Source organism: Vigna radiata, chromosome 4 (genome assembly GCF_000741045.1).
Source record: "Vigna radiata var. radiata cultivar VC1973A chromosome 4, Vradiata_ver6, whole genome shotgun sequence".
In the NCBI taxonomy this organism is placed as follows: Eukaryota; Viridiplantae; Streptophyta; class Magnoliopsida; order Fabales; family Fabaceae; genus Vigna; species Vigna radiata.
This window is the reverse complement of record NC_028354.1, coordinates 11,636,009-11,650,321: the sequence shown is the minus strand read 5'-3', so window position 1 is coordinate 11,650,321 and position 14,313 is coordinate 11,636,009. Positions and strand designations below refer to the sequence as shown.

Below are 14,313 nucleotides of genomic sequence, written 5' to 3'. Positions count from 1 at the left end.
CCAACTATGAACACAGGATAACCATGGTATCTAAAAAAGTCTTATTCGCTGTTATTTCTGCTGCAGAAACTCAATAAACCATGCATGTAAAAAAAAAAGACTTAAGAGTGAAATTTTATACTGTTCAACTATTTATTTGGAAGGTATTATGAGGAATGAATAAGATCAGAGACTCTTTTTACAGAAAATAAATTAATATTTGAACTATTGAATGCAACTTGTGACACTATTTTACCTTGTAGATCTCGATGAAAAGGAATGGATTTCCTTCCGTTTCCCATTTTCCAATGAATTGACCCTTACCTCAGTTACAGTTACACAATTTAATTTACCCCAGTTTTACTTGTTCTTGGTCACCAAGGGCAACTAAGCTTGATAAGTTTAAGATTTTTCCATATTGTTTAATCCAAAAATTAAGTTTTCCAATTTATTGTTTAATTTAACTCAAAGGGATGTTATCTGTTATTCATATTAAGTACCTAAAACTCGTGGTACAATAGTAACGCCAATGATTCACTTCATCTTGATCGTGAAATATATGGGGCAAACAGTTAAGAAAAGAGCTTTAGATACACATTAAAAGGTACACAACAATTTAGGAATACTATTCACACCATTTTTCTATTCAAACTAGGTAAAATTGTTAAAGTGGTTTAATTTGAATACAAATGTTTCATCATGTTCAAAGTATATAAATAGATATAAATCTTAGTTTATTAGATTTAAAGTTCTTGATAAATTGTTATATATATGAATGTGAATACAGTGTTTTGGAATAGGACTAAGAAAGTTTACGTGGATTTTACAAAATCGATAAAAAGGTTAAACATAAACAGATGATTAATTTCTGTGGAAGAAATTGATTGAGTACCTTTTGTAGGATTTTCTCTTTCAATTATGATTTTTCATTCACAATACTCAAACTCGAAAACCCTTTTAAGAAAACTGAATCTTGTATCATTCAGAGTAACAATTTGCTGATATCTAAAGACTTAATTTATTCTTTCTGCTGTGACTTTGAATAGAATTGTTTATCTCTTTGGATTCCAACTTTGCATTAAATGAAAGGTTGGAAGGGCTTGTGCATGGGAATGGAAATGGTAATATGGCATTGTGTTTGTGAGAAGGGTCACTCGTGCAGAAACAGAATCATTGGTGTTGAAATGGTGTGTAGCATTGCATTCTTGTAAGTGAAAATGATGTGTGGAATGTGGAGGACCAAAGGACCACAATTAAAGTATGGTAAGCCTGCAAACCATGTGTTTCAAATTTTTGTGGGTCCAATCTCCGTTTGTGTCCGTTAGAAGAAAAGGTTCATTTACCCTTACGTTATTGTAAGTTTGAATTCATCTAAAGGTGAACTCAAAAAAGCATCGAAATTGTTGTTCAACATTGAGATAAAATTTCATTTAGTATTACAAATAAAGAAATAATTTACTACACTGAAATTTAGTCTTTGAAGTAACGTTAAAACTTCATCTGTATGAGTGAGTGTCCTCATATGTTGTTCTTTGAGGATGAAGTAAAAGGGAAAGGGTAGTGCAAGGAGGAGTTTGTTTATAAATGGAAAAGAAACTCCTGAGTGAAATTTGTATCTGATTCAATGAAGCCAAAACCAATTTTTTTAGTCTAACTTTATAAGTAGAATCAAATTGGTACATTAAGCAAATCTGATAATTGTGAGTTATATTGCATAAGAAAGATGCATAGGTTGATAAATTAAGAATCTGTTTCATTTGACAGAAGGTTTGGAATGAAGAATTATCATTATCATTATCTTTTTCTATAGTGTAAAAAATATTTAGATACTCAATGTATTTCCAAATTTTTTTATTTATGTACTTTTGTGTTAAGAAAAAAACACTAAAATGAAGAAGTGAAACTCACTACTTTGTTCATTGCGAAGGGGAAAATAACACTCAGCCATAGTGTTTGCATAAAAAACATTCGATTTCTATGTACTCACAGTACTACATTTGCCTTTTCATGAACTCATGCATGGTATGCACACAAGATTCCTCATTTCTGAAAACTCTAATTTTCCCAAAGAAAATTGAACATCTTTCATGCAATTCTTTTTCCTGCATTGTTTGTATAAGTTTGAGATCAAAGTTAAATCCACTGATTCCTCTGCAGATTACAGAAAACATATGAATGCATCTTCACTTGTTCTCCACCTTTGAGCTATATAAGTTGAAACATCACATCCTTTCAAAAAATTGAGATAATAATTAGAACATAAAACAGCATGTTACAAATGCACTAGGAAGAACAACCTCTTTAGATATGATGTTATAAGAGGCCAAAAGGTTCTGGCAGGTGCTCAAATCCGTTATCAAATATGGGGCCTTGATCACACTTATCATCAACACCATGCAGCCAGTTTGTGTTCTTCAAATCTTCTTTGAACAACAGTGCATCATAACGAGAACTCTCATAGATGTCTACTTCACTCACTCTTGCAGAATATTGTCTTTCATCTACCTCTCTAGCTTTCATCATACTCCTATTACTGATACCATTTCCCATATCAAAATTGGATCCATTGTTACTGCTGCTTAGCAGGCTTCCATTCATGTCTACAGATGCTGGAGCACTCGAAACTCGATGAGACTGGCTCCTAGGAGTGGAAGTTCTAATACTCTGAGGGAAGAGTGTGGTGTTTGATAGTGAACGGATATTTCCCGAGCCGTTCCTTATATCCTGTTAAATGGAAAACACATTGAAAAATCAGGTTTCAGTTGATACAACAAACTTGACTGAAGTATGCATCTACTCAAAGAAAACTTCAGCAACAAAGTAAATGCTTATGATTGTGGCCTTGTGTGGATAACTTTCTCCACCAGTACTACTTTTATGCTGTATTCGATACAAATGAAAGAAATAAAGGGTGGGTCTTGATAACAAAAGAACAGAAGAGCTATAAAAACACTTCAATCTCCTACATTTTAGCAACATAATCGATCACGTAGGCAACATGACCAATTATGCTGCCCTACATGGCCAACTTCCATGCATTTCTTTTCATTCCTTAGTGGAAAGTTTGAGGTGGGACTCATCCCCTACTTTCTTCTTTTTTCTTCGTACATCTTTTCAACCAAATCAGCCACCTTCTTCCATTTCTCCTATTATCTTACCTCTATCTCCCTCTTTATCCTATCCTTTATATAGCTCTTCTCATTTAATTTCTACAAAAGCTAACATTCATAAGTTGATTTTAACTTATGAAAAAACTTATGCATTTTACCTCCTTATTTTCTTCTCTAAGTGCTTAATGAGAGTCTAATCAAGCAGAACCTTTTCCTAACAGCGTAACTTTGCTCAAAGGTAAATGAACTATGGCGACAAAAAAATAAAAAAAGAAGAGTCCAATTCATAAAGCACAACAAGGTGAATAATGATGAATCATGGCATCAAATGCAAGGATTATTGTATCATTTGGACCATGATTTTCAGACGAAGTGAAAGTACTTAGGGGTGTAAAGCTTCAATCTAATGTATTATGATCATGAATAAAACGTGAAACTGTTGAATATGATGGGTTTGATCTATTCAGTAAATTTTCATTATTAATCCTGCAGAATAGAAAGAGTAAAGTTTACAAACCATGTGCTTAATAGCCATGTCCAGGGATTTCTTTGAGATAGTCCTCCCAAATCCATTATTTTCAGTGCCAGTAGTTGAAGCCTTAACAGATTTCCTTGCAGCAAGCTCAGGAGTATGTGAGACTTTCCTAGGCTCAGGAGCATCAGCATGATGGCCATTGGCATAGCCACGGCTTTTTGCCAAAGGTTCTGTCACTCTCCCTCTGCTAACAACAGGAGATGAATGTCTCCTTGGATTAGTAATGGAGGAGGCTTGAGTTTCAGAACCATTTGCCTTCAACGAGGTACCACCAGGACGTGACCTTCCTGCAGAAACAGGCCTATCAGACAATGTTGTTCTAAGGTTTGGTGGTGTATCAAGGGGGAAATCAGGAGGAACAATTGGCTGTGGTGGAGGCCTAATTCGTGGGCTTGGTGAGCTTGGCCTTGATGAAGGTGCTGAACTGCGTCCATTCAATGAAGCGCGGCTAGATGAAGACAGAGAACCCGGTGTAGGGGAAGGAGAAGTAGATAAAGATGGCATTGAGCTCCTACGTGTGGGAGTGGAAGGCCGAGACAGTGACCGAGTTGGTGGAGCAGCTGGAGAATGCAAGTTTGCAGGAATGTGAGGCCTAGAACTAGGTGTGGATGGTCTTGAGCCTTGAGATGATGGTCTATGCCTTTCAGCAGTGGAGTTGGTGGAAACTGGACGTGGTTTGGAGGGTGTTGAGGACCGTGATACTGTGGGGCGAGAGGAGGGAGTGGACGGCCTTGATGCCGATGAAGATCGAGTTACTGGGGAAGATGGTCTTATGTAAGATGAAACTGAGGCTGAACTTGTGTTGAGGATTGAAGAGGAGTTTCTGTTTGAAGAATAGGAGCTGTATTGTGAGTGTGAAGTAGAGATGGAAGAGCGAGTCACAGAACTGCTTCTTGCTGGTCTAGAAGGATTGCTGTTCTCTGATTGTGAGACTGCAAGCTGAAAAAAACATGATCAACAAGTTAAAACTTAATCACATCTAGTTGAATCAAGCACAAAGCCTTATTCCATTAGGTAGAGTCAGTAATATTATTCTATTGTGAACCATCATGTCGACAGACAAACTCACAGAAACTGTCAGATTGTTTCATAAATAAGATAGTTAGATGATCTAAGTTTCTCATGTAAACTTTTAGGTACCAAGTATGTTTTAGCTTATGGAAAAAACTCAAATCATTTTTCCTTCTTACTTTCTTCTTATAACCACTAATGCATTCAGCTACATAGAGTTTGAGTTGGAAAAAAGATTTTAAACAAGCACTTGAAACTGCTGCTTAAGTAATCAAAGGTACTGGTGAATTCTCATAAGCATAATGGTTAGAGAAGCTAACTTGGGAATCATCTAATAGCAAAAGCAAGCACAAGTTTCAATCACTTTATCCCCCTACCACCAAAAAAACGAAAACTAGAGATCTTGGCTCCTTGCTGGTGGGGAGAAGGATAATCCTCCTTCACTTGAAATTTAAAGATAATATATTAATATCTCATCAATCCACTCTCTAACAAATCTGTTAGCATGGACATTGGTAACATAGATGAAATGAATTTGCAGAAATCACATACGTACCCTTGAGGCCTTAGAGGTAGATGTTGATCTAGTCAAACTTCTCCTTGGAGGAACTAGGGTTGATTGGGATTCTCCTTCTGATGGAAAAACAGGGGTTCCCGGGGGAGTGAGAAGCCTAATAACACAAAACAGTCATAATAATTACAAATTGGACAACCAATAGAAATCTTAATTTACTTTATTCTGTTCATCTGCATGTAGTAATTCAAAAAAATTGTATAAACACCAACCCAGCAGCTAAAACATTCTGATCTGAATTTAACTGAATTGGTTATGAATTCAGTCAAAGCATAGCAGGATGTGTTGAGAAGAAGAAAAAAAAATTCAGCAATTGATCCCGGATCTAGGATTAATCTCAAAGAACATAAAAGAACTAATATAGCACAAATTTTACTGCCACTTTCCTTATTTGTTCTGTCAGTCCTCTCAAAAACATGATTTCTTGATTTTATTCACCAAATTGAATATACTAACTTGAGATCACGCCAAATTTGAATAACATACCAGTCATAATCATGCTTCCCTCCTTCTGCAGATGATAACAGATCATCAATCCCACTTCTAACCGGTTTTGCTGTTCCAACTGAGAGCCTCCCCAGTTTCACCGAAACTAAATCAACAAAACAGATATCACATTAAAAACACACAAAAAATGACAGAGCATATAGCATTCATTGGAAAAATAAATTAATCACAACTTTCATCAACATGTAATTCCTTCACAAATAGCAATCATCTATAATCATTTAACAGCATCATCATCATCATCATCATCATATTTTTGTTAGCCATTACAAGACATCCTTGTCATTCCCTCTAACCAATCATTATTATTAGAAACAAAGAAGCATGAAACAGAAGTGTTGGAGGAGGAGCAAGCAAAGCAATCACCATCAGAAGATTCATCAGAAGAAGCAAGAGAGAGGGAGCGACGGTTGTTGGAGAAAAGATCGAGGTTGTCATCGTGGTTGTTGTTGGCCACCCCATTGAAGCTATGCCCTCGACGGTGATTGTTGAGAGATCCCAGAAGAGACTCTCTCACATTCCTCCCACTCATCATGTTCAATTCAACAAGATCTAAAACTGCATCACTCAACACTCACGCATGTTCCATCTTCCATCTTCAGATCTATCTACCTTCACTGGTGCTTTTGTTCATGTTCCATGACTCAGCAAGCAGAAAACTTGTGTGTGTGTTCCCATTGTGCGTGGAGTTAAGATGACGAGATGGGGAGTGTCAGAAGAGAGAACTAAAATATACGAAAGACACCCACATGGCTTCTTCCTTCTTTCTCCACAATAATATTTCATTGGTGAAAATCCAACACCAAAGATCTCATCTTTAAGCCTGTTTGTGCTGAGAGACACACTTGCTATTTACAAACTGAAATGATGCCCCATCCGCACATGGCATGGGATCGAGCTTCCCTTGTCCCTTCTGGTTGCTTTTGTGGACTTCTCGTGCTTCCTTACCTTAACCTTTCAAAAAAAAATGAAACTTTATTTTTTTTACACTTTACTGTTCATTTCTACTTGTAGATTGGCTTGCATTGGTGATTGGTTTGATGCAGGAGAATCTTGTTATGCTACATTGACATCTCATGTTACAACTACACAACACTGTCTTGCACGTGAGTTCCACTGTTGCTGTTCCATCTCTCATCCTTGGAAATATTCACCTTCTTTTTCTGGACACTTCCCATTTAAGGTTTTATGTAAAAATCACTGCGAACTGTCAGGCTCGACATCATATATAGCCACATAGCCTACGATGCACATTCCCATTCCATAATAACAATACTAATACGATCATATTTCATAACCTCATATAAATCATGGATTTTTATCCAGGATACAATTATATATATTAATAACCATTTTAATTAATTGATAACGTAAAAAATATTATCTGTGTATCAGAAAAAAAAAATGTTTGAAGTAGATTTAAAACCTAATTCAATCTATAAAAATGTTTTGAAGTAGATTTAAAACCTAATTTAATACACTAAATGTTTAATATAAACCTACAATAGTAATAATGAAAATTTCCGAAAATCTTTTTATGGTGAATAAATTTACATAAAAGGTTATGAACATACTTTTTCTTTTAATTTAGAACTTTAAAATAATCAATTATTGAATTTCCAGTCAAATTATCATAAGAAGAATTTTCGATTTTAATAAATAATAAATGATGAACAAGTTGACATAAAAAAATCATGACACACTTTTAATTGAAAATTTTTATGATTATTTTATTTATATAATATTGATCTTACTTATTTTTTAGTAATGTAAATTTTTTAATATACCTTCAATCTCTAACACAATCACACTCTCTTTAATGAATTAAAGAAGTTGATAATTTTAGTAAACGGACAATGTATATAAAAGTCAAGAATTGAACTACACGTGAAGACTTATGAATGGAGAATGATTCTCTTAGTGTATTTTGTTTATAGTTAGATTTTGAAAATGTTTATGTCTGCATTAAGAGTAATTAGCTCTTATTTTACTTAAGGATTAGAAAATTAAGTGACTGCGATTGTTTTTATTTTATTTTTTAAAATGGTTAATAAATTATCCATTTTAATTTTTTTTTATTAAAAATACGCACTTAATTGAGTTGTTAAGGAGTAAAGGATTGATTTATTAAAAAATTAATGTGTTATGATTGCGCTAACAAGGTGATATGATACGCAATTAGTTGATAATTAATTCATCATTAATTAATGCACAAAAGGTATGCAATTCATGGACATAACCATTACCTTTTTCTCACGAAACTTAAATCTTAAACCATATTGAAAAGGTTGTGTGGCTGAGAAAAGAAAAACATAATACTTTTTAAGGCTATGTTGTTATTTTAATATTTTTAACCGTTTTGGTGTCAACGAATGGACCCACTTTCAATTACAATGGTATTTTGTTGTTATTATTTTGTGGGTTAAACTTAAGAAAAAGAATTTCAACCATCGACAACCTTAATTCAATCTTCAATTTTGTTGTTCCTATATATTATTTTTCATTTTATTGATTAAATTAGACTTGCAATTTCTTAAATTCATTCAATTTAGCTAATTGCGTCTTACTTTTAAAGGTCTCTACCATTAATAACGATTTTAATTACTTTAACAAGTAATTATAGTTATGATTAATTAATAGTGATTTATTAATGATAATTTAAAATCGTTAATTATATTTACATGAAAAATATCAAATAGCATCCATTCAAAGAAAAAGGAAGAGACAGTTGTATCATTAAATGGTCAAAGTGACCATTTATTAATAATGAGATGGAATTGTACTAGACAACATATAGTAATAAAATAATTAAATAATATATTATTGGTTTAATGTATAAGTAAGTTTCTATTTTCGTCCAGAATTTTAAATATATTTTTTTCTGAATTTTTATTTTTTTAATATTGAATTAAATAGGATCTTTCTGTCAAATTGAGATGATGTTATTAAAAAAATACATTAATCGTGTAGCTTTTTATTAAATGATATTAAAAATGTAACTGAATTGTATTTTTTTAATTTTTAGATTAAAAAATTCTAGATGAAAATAAGAACGTATTTATGTTATGTTACATATAAAAAACGTATGCAAATTTGAGATTAAATAAAAATTACGAAATTATAATCTAGTAAACTAAATTGCATATACATTCAATAAGAAACGATTACGTATAAAAATTTATTTATTTTTTTAAAAAAAAGTCATAAAATATAAAGTACTTTTGTATATATTAAATGTATAGTTAATTAATTGCTTAAGAAGGTTGGTAATGCACTTACGTATATGGCATGATCTAGGAAAAAGGTGAAGTGTTTCTTAACCCTCTCAACCACTTGAATATTATTATATACATTGAATCGAATTATTGTATGATAATAATATTTTTGGTTGCAGACAGAGTAAGTGAGAAGAAAGGTGATGGAATAAAAAACTTGGCTTTTTTATTCAATTCTTTCAATGGAATATCATATTTTTAAGAGACGTTGCAACTACCGTTAGCTCTAACTCACCAACCTAATCTTCTTTTATGTTCTTTTATGACAAAACTCAACCAGTACTTCCAATTTTAATGAATCACAATATTCTTACATAATATATATATATATATATATATATATATATATATATATATATACACACGATATAGGAAAAAGACAAGTAAAAATGAATTAAACTATAGATGTGTAAAGTTAAAGTGATGATTTTTTTTATTCATTTTAACTTGTGATAATATAATTGTTAAAAGAATGGAAAGAAATTAATTTGGTTCTATAATACTATAATTAATGTAATGAAAAAGTATGTTATTTGTTTTCAAGTTAGCTCTTGAGAATGTATTTTACTGATAAATAGTCTCAGAAAATTTAACAGTAAAACTTTTTTTTTTAATATTGAGAAATTAAAATGTATTGTTTGGTTTTTGAATTAATAGATGAATGAATGACACCTTTTAGGACCCAAATTATTATTTATCTTAGGTTTAAATCTCTTTTTTGTCCTTAAGTTAAGTTCTGATGTTCAGTTTAGTCTCCGTTTTTAAAAATGTCAACCTTTAGTCCCTATGATATGAAAAATGTATCAAATCAGTCCTATTCGTTAACAGATCAAAAGTTTTTCATTAAGTAATTTGCTGTTCATAACACCTTCCATTATCAAATCACAAAATATTGGATACCTAAGTATGAAAACTTGTGATTTATTGTTTATTAAGTTCTGCCATGAGGACTGATTTGATACATTTTTCATATCATAGGGACTAAAGATTGACATTTTTAAAAGCGGGAACTAAACTAAACATCAGAACTTAATTTAGGAACAAAAAAAAGTTTAAACCTTTATCTTAAGATAAGTGTGAAGTGGAAGTGAGAGAAGAAATTAACTAGGAATTCATTTAAGAAACTTGTCTTTTCAAAATTGAGAATCTACTTGAGAAGAAAAATAAATGTATTTTTTTTTCATATATACTAATGGAATAAGTATATTTTTTTTTATAGATAATTAATTTAGTTTTAATAAATGATTAAATTCAAATAAATATTCATGTTAAAATAATTATATAAATATTTTAATTTAATGAACAATTAAATTTAAATAAACATTCATTTAAAAAGTAAAAATGATAAGATAATTATTTTAGTTTAAAATATAGTTATTTAATGAATAAAATTGAAAAGAAAACATATAAAAAAACTCTATATTATTAGTATAAATAAAAATATAATTATAAAAGCAAATAAATTTTATATTTATGTAATGTGTAGGTAAATCTTCCTATCATGAATAGTAAGTTTAGGAGAGCATTTATTAGAACGGAAAAATGTGTATACACCAGAAAGGATAATAAAATAGTCAACATTACAAAATAATAAAAAAATGAGTGTTTTTACATTTTGATGATAGTAAAAAACAATAAAATAGTCAAGATTAAAAAATGAATTAAATTAAAACTATGATTCTCTTAATTATGATTTACTATTATTTTTGACTAATAATAGTTTTATCTGGTAATTGTATCTAAATCAATATTACTCTTACACTTTTTGCTTTTTATATCATATACTAATTTTAAAACTTATTATTATTTTTATTAGATCCACACCGAAACTTAAATGAATGAGAAAGAATTTGTATTGAAGAGGTGCCTTTTTTTTGCAAGTGCTCATTTTTCAAGAACTACTATACAATGTTTAATCATGAATTTTTCATCCTTTATTTTATCACCTTGTCAACTTTGAAGGTAAACACTAACAAACGATCATGAACATGTTTTTAAGTCTAATAGTCCTTTGTTTTTATGTGTCTTAACAAACTTAAATTTTGTTAATTCTAACTTTACTTTTGCTATCTATCATTCAAAGGATACATCATATAAGGAATTAAATGTAAAAGTTTGTATTAAATGGGTGGTATTGAAATTAAAAAAAAAAACACTTCGAACAATTTATAATGACCACAATTTTAGAATTATAGTAAGTTTAGTTATTATTGAAAATTAAATAATAATAATTATAATTATTTTTGTTTTTGTTAGTATATAACAATGGTTAGAAAATTTTTTTTCATTGATATTATTAAAAAGTTAATTTTATACATATATTAATCCAATAATAAAAGTTATAGAAGTATAGAAATTTTTTTTCTTATAAAGACAACCACAATAATGATAATTGATTTGTTATTACAGTATAACTTAATGGTCTTTCAATTCCTTTCATAATGGGTACTCTTATGAGAAAATTTCTCACTTATATTCTCTTATTTGATGTCTCATAGCATGTCACAAATTCTACAATGATCGTGGAAGAAGCCATAAAAGTTTTCTTGGTATTGCACCAAGAAACTACACCACTAACTAGCATGAAAATGTAACCTGAAGTGGATCTCAAACTATCTTGGCATCCTCAAAAGTTAGAGTTAGAATATCAATAATTTCCAATTGGTCTAACCTCCTATATGTAAGTATATAATTCTTTGTTTTTGTAAATACCTCATAACTCTTTTTGTTGCTTTCCAATGATTCATTCTTGAATTGCTTAAATATTTGCCTAATACTCCAACTATGTATGCTATTTCCAAACACGTATATACTTGAGAATACAACAAACTTCCTATATCTGATGCATAGGGAATCTTTTGCATTTTTTGAATTTTCAAATTTTCAAATTTTCTTTTGGGCATTGATTAAGACTCAACTTTTATCTCATTTAACCATTGAAGTATCCCCATATTTATATTCCTACATGACAAACCTTTCAAGCACATTTTTAACAAAGCTCATTTGTGATAATCATATAATACCTCAAGATCGATCTTAGTGTATCTGAACTCCGAATAAGGAGGCATCACCAAGATCTTTCATTTCAAAATTTCTACATAGAAATCTCTTGATTTCTTGCAACATGCCTATATTGTTGGTGACAAGGAGTATGCCATCAACATAGAAGACCAAGAAAATATACTTGCTTCACTAAATTTGTGATACACACAATCATCAACAACATTCATCTCGATATCAAATGAGAGAATCACTAGATGAAATTTATGGTACCATTGATGAGATGTATATTTTAGCCCATAAATGGATTTTGTCAATTTGTAAACCATATTCTTTGGGTCTCCTAACACAGAGGATTTTGGTTGCGGATCTCTGCAAAGATATCTGCTCATGAAGCATAAGTTCTTGAGGATCTTGAGTTTGTTCTTGTAGAGGTTATGTATTTGCTTCATCAAAAGCAATGTATGAATTAAATATGGAATTGTCATCGATTCTACCTTAAAGACAAAGCTTCTAACCTTATTCTTTCCCCAAAGTCAATATCCTCAAAGAATGTGGTAGTTTACGTCACAAAAATTGTCTTTAATTTGGAATCATAAAATTTATAATCTCTAGATCTTTCAGAAGAACCAATAAAGTAGTTGTTCACTGTTCGGGAGTGAAATTTCTTTTCAATTGGCTTATAAGGTCTTGCTTCAACTGGACACCCCCACACACGAAAGTGTTTTAGAATAGGCTTTTGCCCAACCCAAAGCTCATGAGGTGTTGTGACAGTTACCTTGGTTGATACTCTATTTAAAATGTAAGCTATAGTCTTTAGTGTGTCTCCCTAATGTGACTCTGACAAGGTGGAATGAACAATAATACTCCTTACCATGTCCTGAAGAGTCTGGTTTCTTCTTTCACCTACAACATAATGATGATACAATTCTTCTTCTTGTAATGAAAGTAAGACAATTGAGACACAATAAAAACAATAAATGTATAAAATAAATCTTCAAAATTATATAATATAAAACAAAATTATGTACTCTAATAATGACTTTTGCATGACAAAAATTGAAATCATACTTATAAAACACAACTTCTTTAATATAAAAATATACTTTCCAAAATTCAATTTTGTAATTATTTTCAAAATCACTAATCAAATAATCTTTTCGAGAAACTACACTAAAATGATAATTTTTAAAAATACTTTCTGAAAATATAAATATCTAAAAAATACTAATCAAATTATTATAGTTTTATAAACTAAGTCTAATTGAAACTAAATTTCAAAGATAACTTATTTCTATATGAAGAAATATATTTGATTTCCATAAAAAAAAAAATCTCATATATCATGTAAGATTTTATTAGAGACCGAAGAAAATAATTATGATCACTCAAACTTTTATTTAATTTTAATTGAAGGATCTTTCCAGCCAAATAACAACAAAATATTACATCTAAAATCTTTCATGTTGGTATTTTTTCTTTGAGCTTTCATATTATAAGTATCCTTTCTTGTATTATTTTGTTTATCTCATTGATGTCATGTTTGTCTAAGTTTGTGTTAAAAATATTGTCGATACATAACATAACACTAATAATACATAAATCAATTCACACATAAAATATTAACACCATGTTTAACCTAAAACATAAAGACAATTAATATAAGTTTATGACTTTTCATTTTTATATGATATTAAATTTTTTTTCATCTCTACTTGAGATCTAAAATCACATTTGAATTTTCCAATACTAATATTAGAAAAATAGAAAAAAGTATTTTCATTTATAAAAAATCAGAACCAATATTATTCCAAAGATTTTGGTGAAAAACGTATTTCCACTTTCATTATTTGTTCCGAGAGAATATAACAACCAAATGTGGTAATTAAAGTTTTTTCATGTAACCATGTTCTACCAAATATCACGACACATTTATTATGTTCAACGAAAAGGAAAAAGGAAAAATATGCAAAAGTTAATTCTCCAAACTACACCAATTTGAGTATTATTATATCAAACTTTTTGTATTGTTAAAACATTTAAGTTTAAATATTTGTGAAAAAAACAGAAGTATTAAAATCATACATACAAAAATACCAATATTAAAATTTAATAAATTCTTTCATTAAGTTATTATACTGAAAGAACTCAAAAGGGACATCATTGGTGATTAAATTACTGAACACCCAACAGAAAAATCCTCACACATTTTTGTCCTTTCTTTTAATACTTGTAAAATCTTTATAAATCGTGTCCATCGATAATAATTCCAAAAAAGTGAAGATTTTTATTTTAAACTAACATAGTATTCCACTCAAGCAT

At 30.2% G+C, this 14,313-nt stretch overlaps 1 protein-coding gene across 1 annotated transcript; it reads right to left on the bottom strand.

Moving 5' to 3' along the window:
• Window positions 1-1,869: 1,869 nt before the first annotated feature.
• On the bottom strand, window positions 1,870-6,827 carry LOC106759427 (flocculation protein FLO11). The gene is made up of 5 exons (XM_014642590.2): window positions 6,083-6,827; window positions 5,696-5,801; window positions 5,192-5,306; window positions 3,607-4,563; window positions 1,870-2,703 (listed from the first exon to the last, which is right to left on the bottom strand). The coding sequence occupies exons 1-5, from the start codon at window positions 6,249-6,251 to the stop codon at window positions 2,293-2,295; spliced, it is 1,758 nt and encodes a 585-aa protein (XP_014498076.1). The 5' UTR covers window positions 6,252-6,827; the 3' UTR covers window positions 1,870-2,292.
• Between the last annotated feature and the right edge of the window lie 7,486 nt (window positions 6,828-14,313).

Excerpts from the sequence above, each read along its gene's own strand:
- LOC106759427 (XM_014642590.2), bottom strand. The coding sequence starts at position 6,251 with ATGATGAGTGGGAGGAATGTGAGAGAGTCTCTTCTGGGATCTCTCAAC. Across the intron at positions 4,564-5,191 it reads CTACCTCTAAGGCCTCAAGG|CTTGCAGTCTCACAATCAGA; the intron begins GTACGTATGTGA and ends TGTTTTTTTCAG. Across the intron at positions 2,704-3,606 it reads ACATGGCTATTAAGCACATG|GATATAAGGAACGGCTCGGG; the intron begins GTTTGTAAACTT and ends TCCATTTAACAG.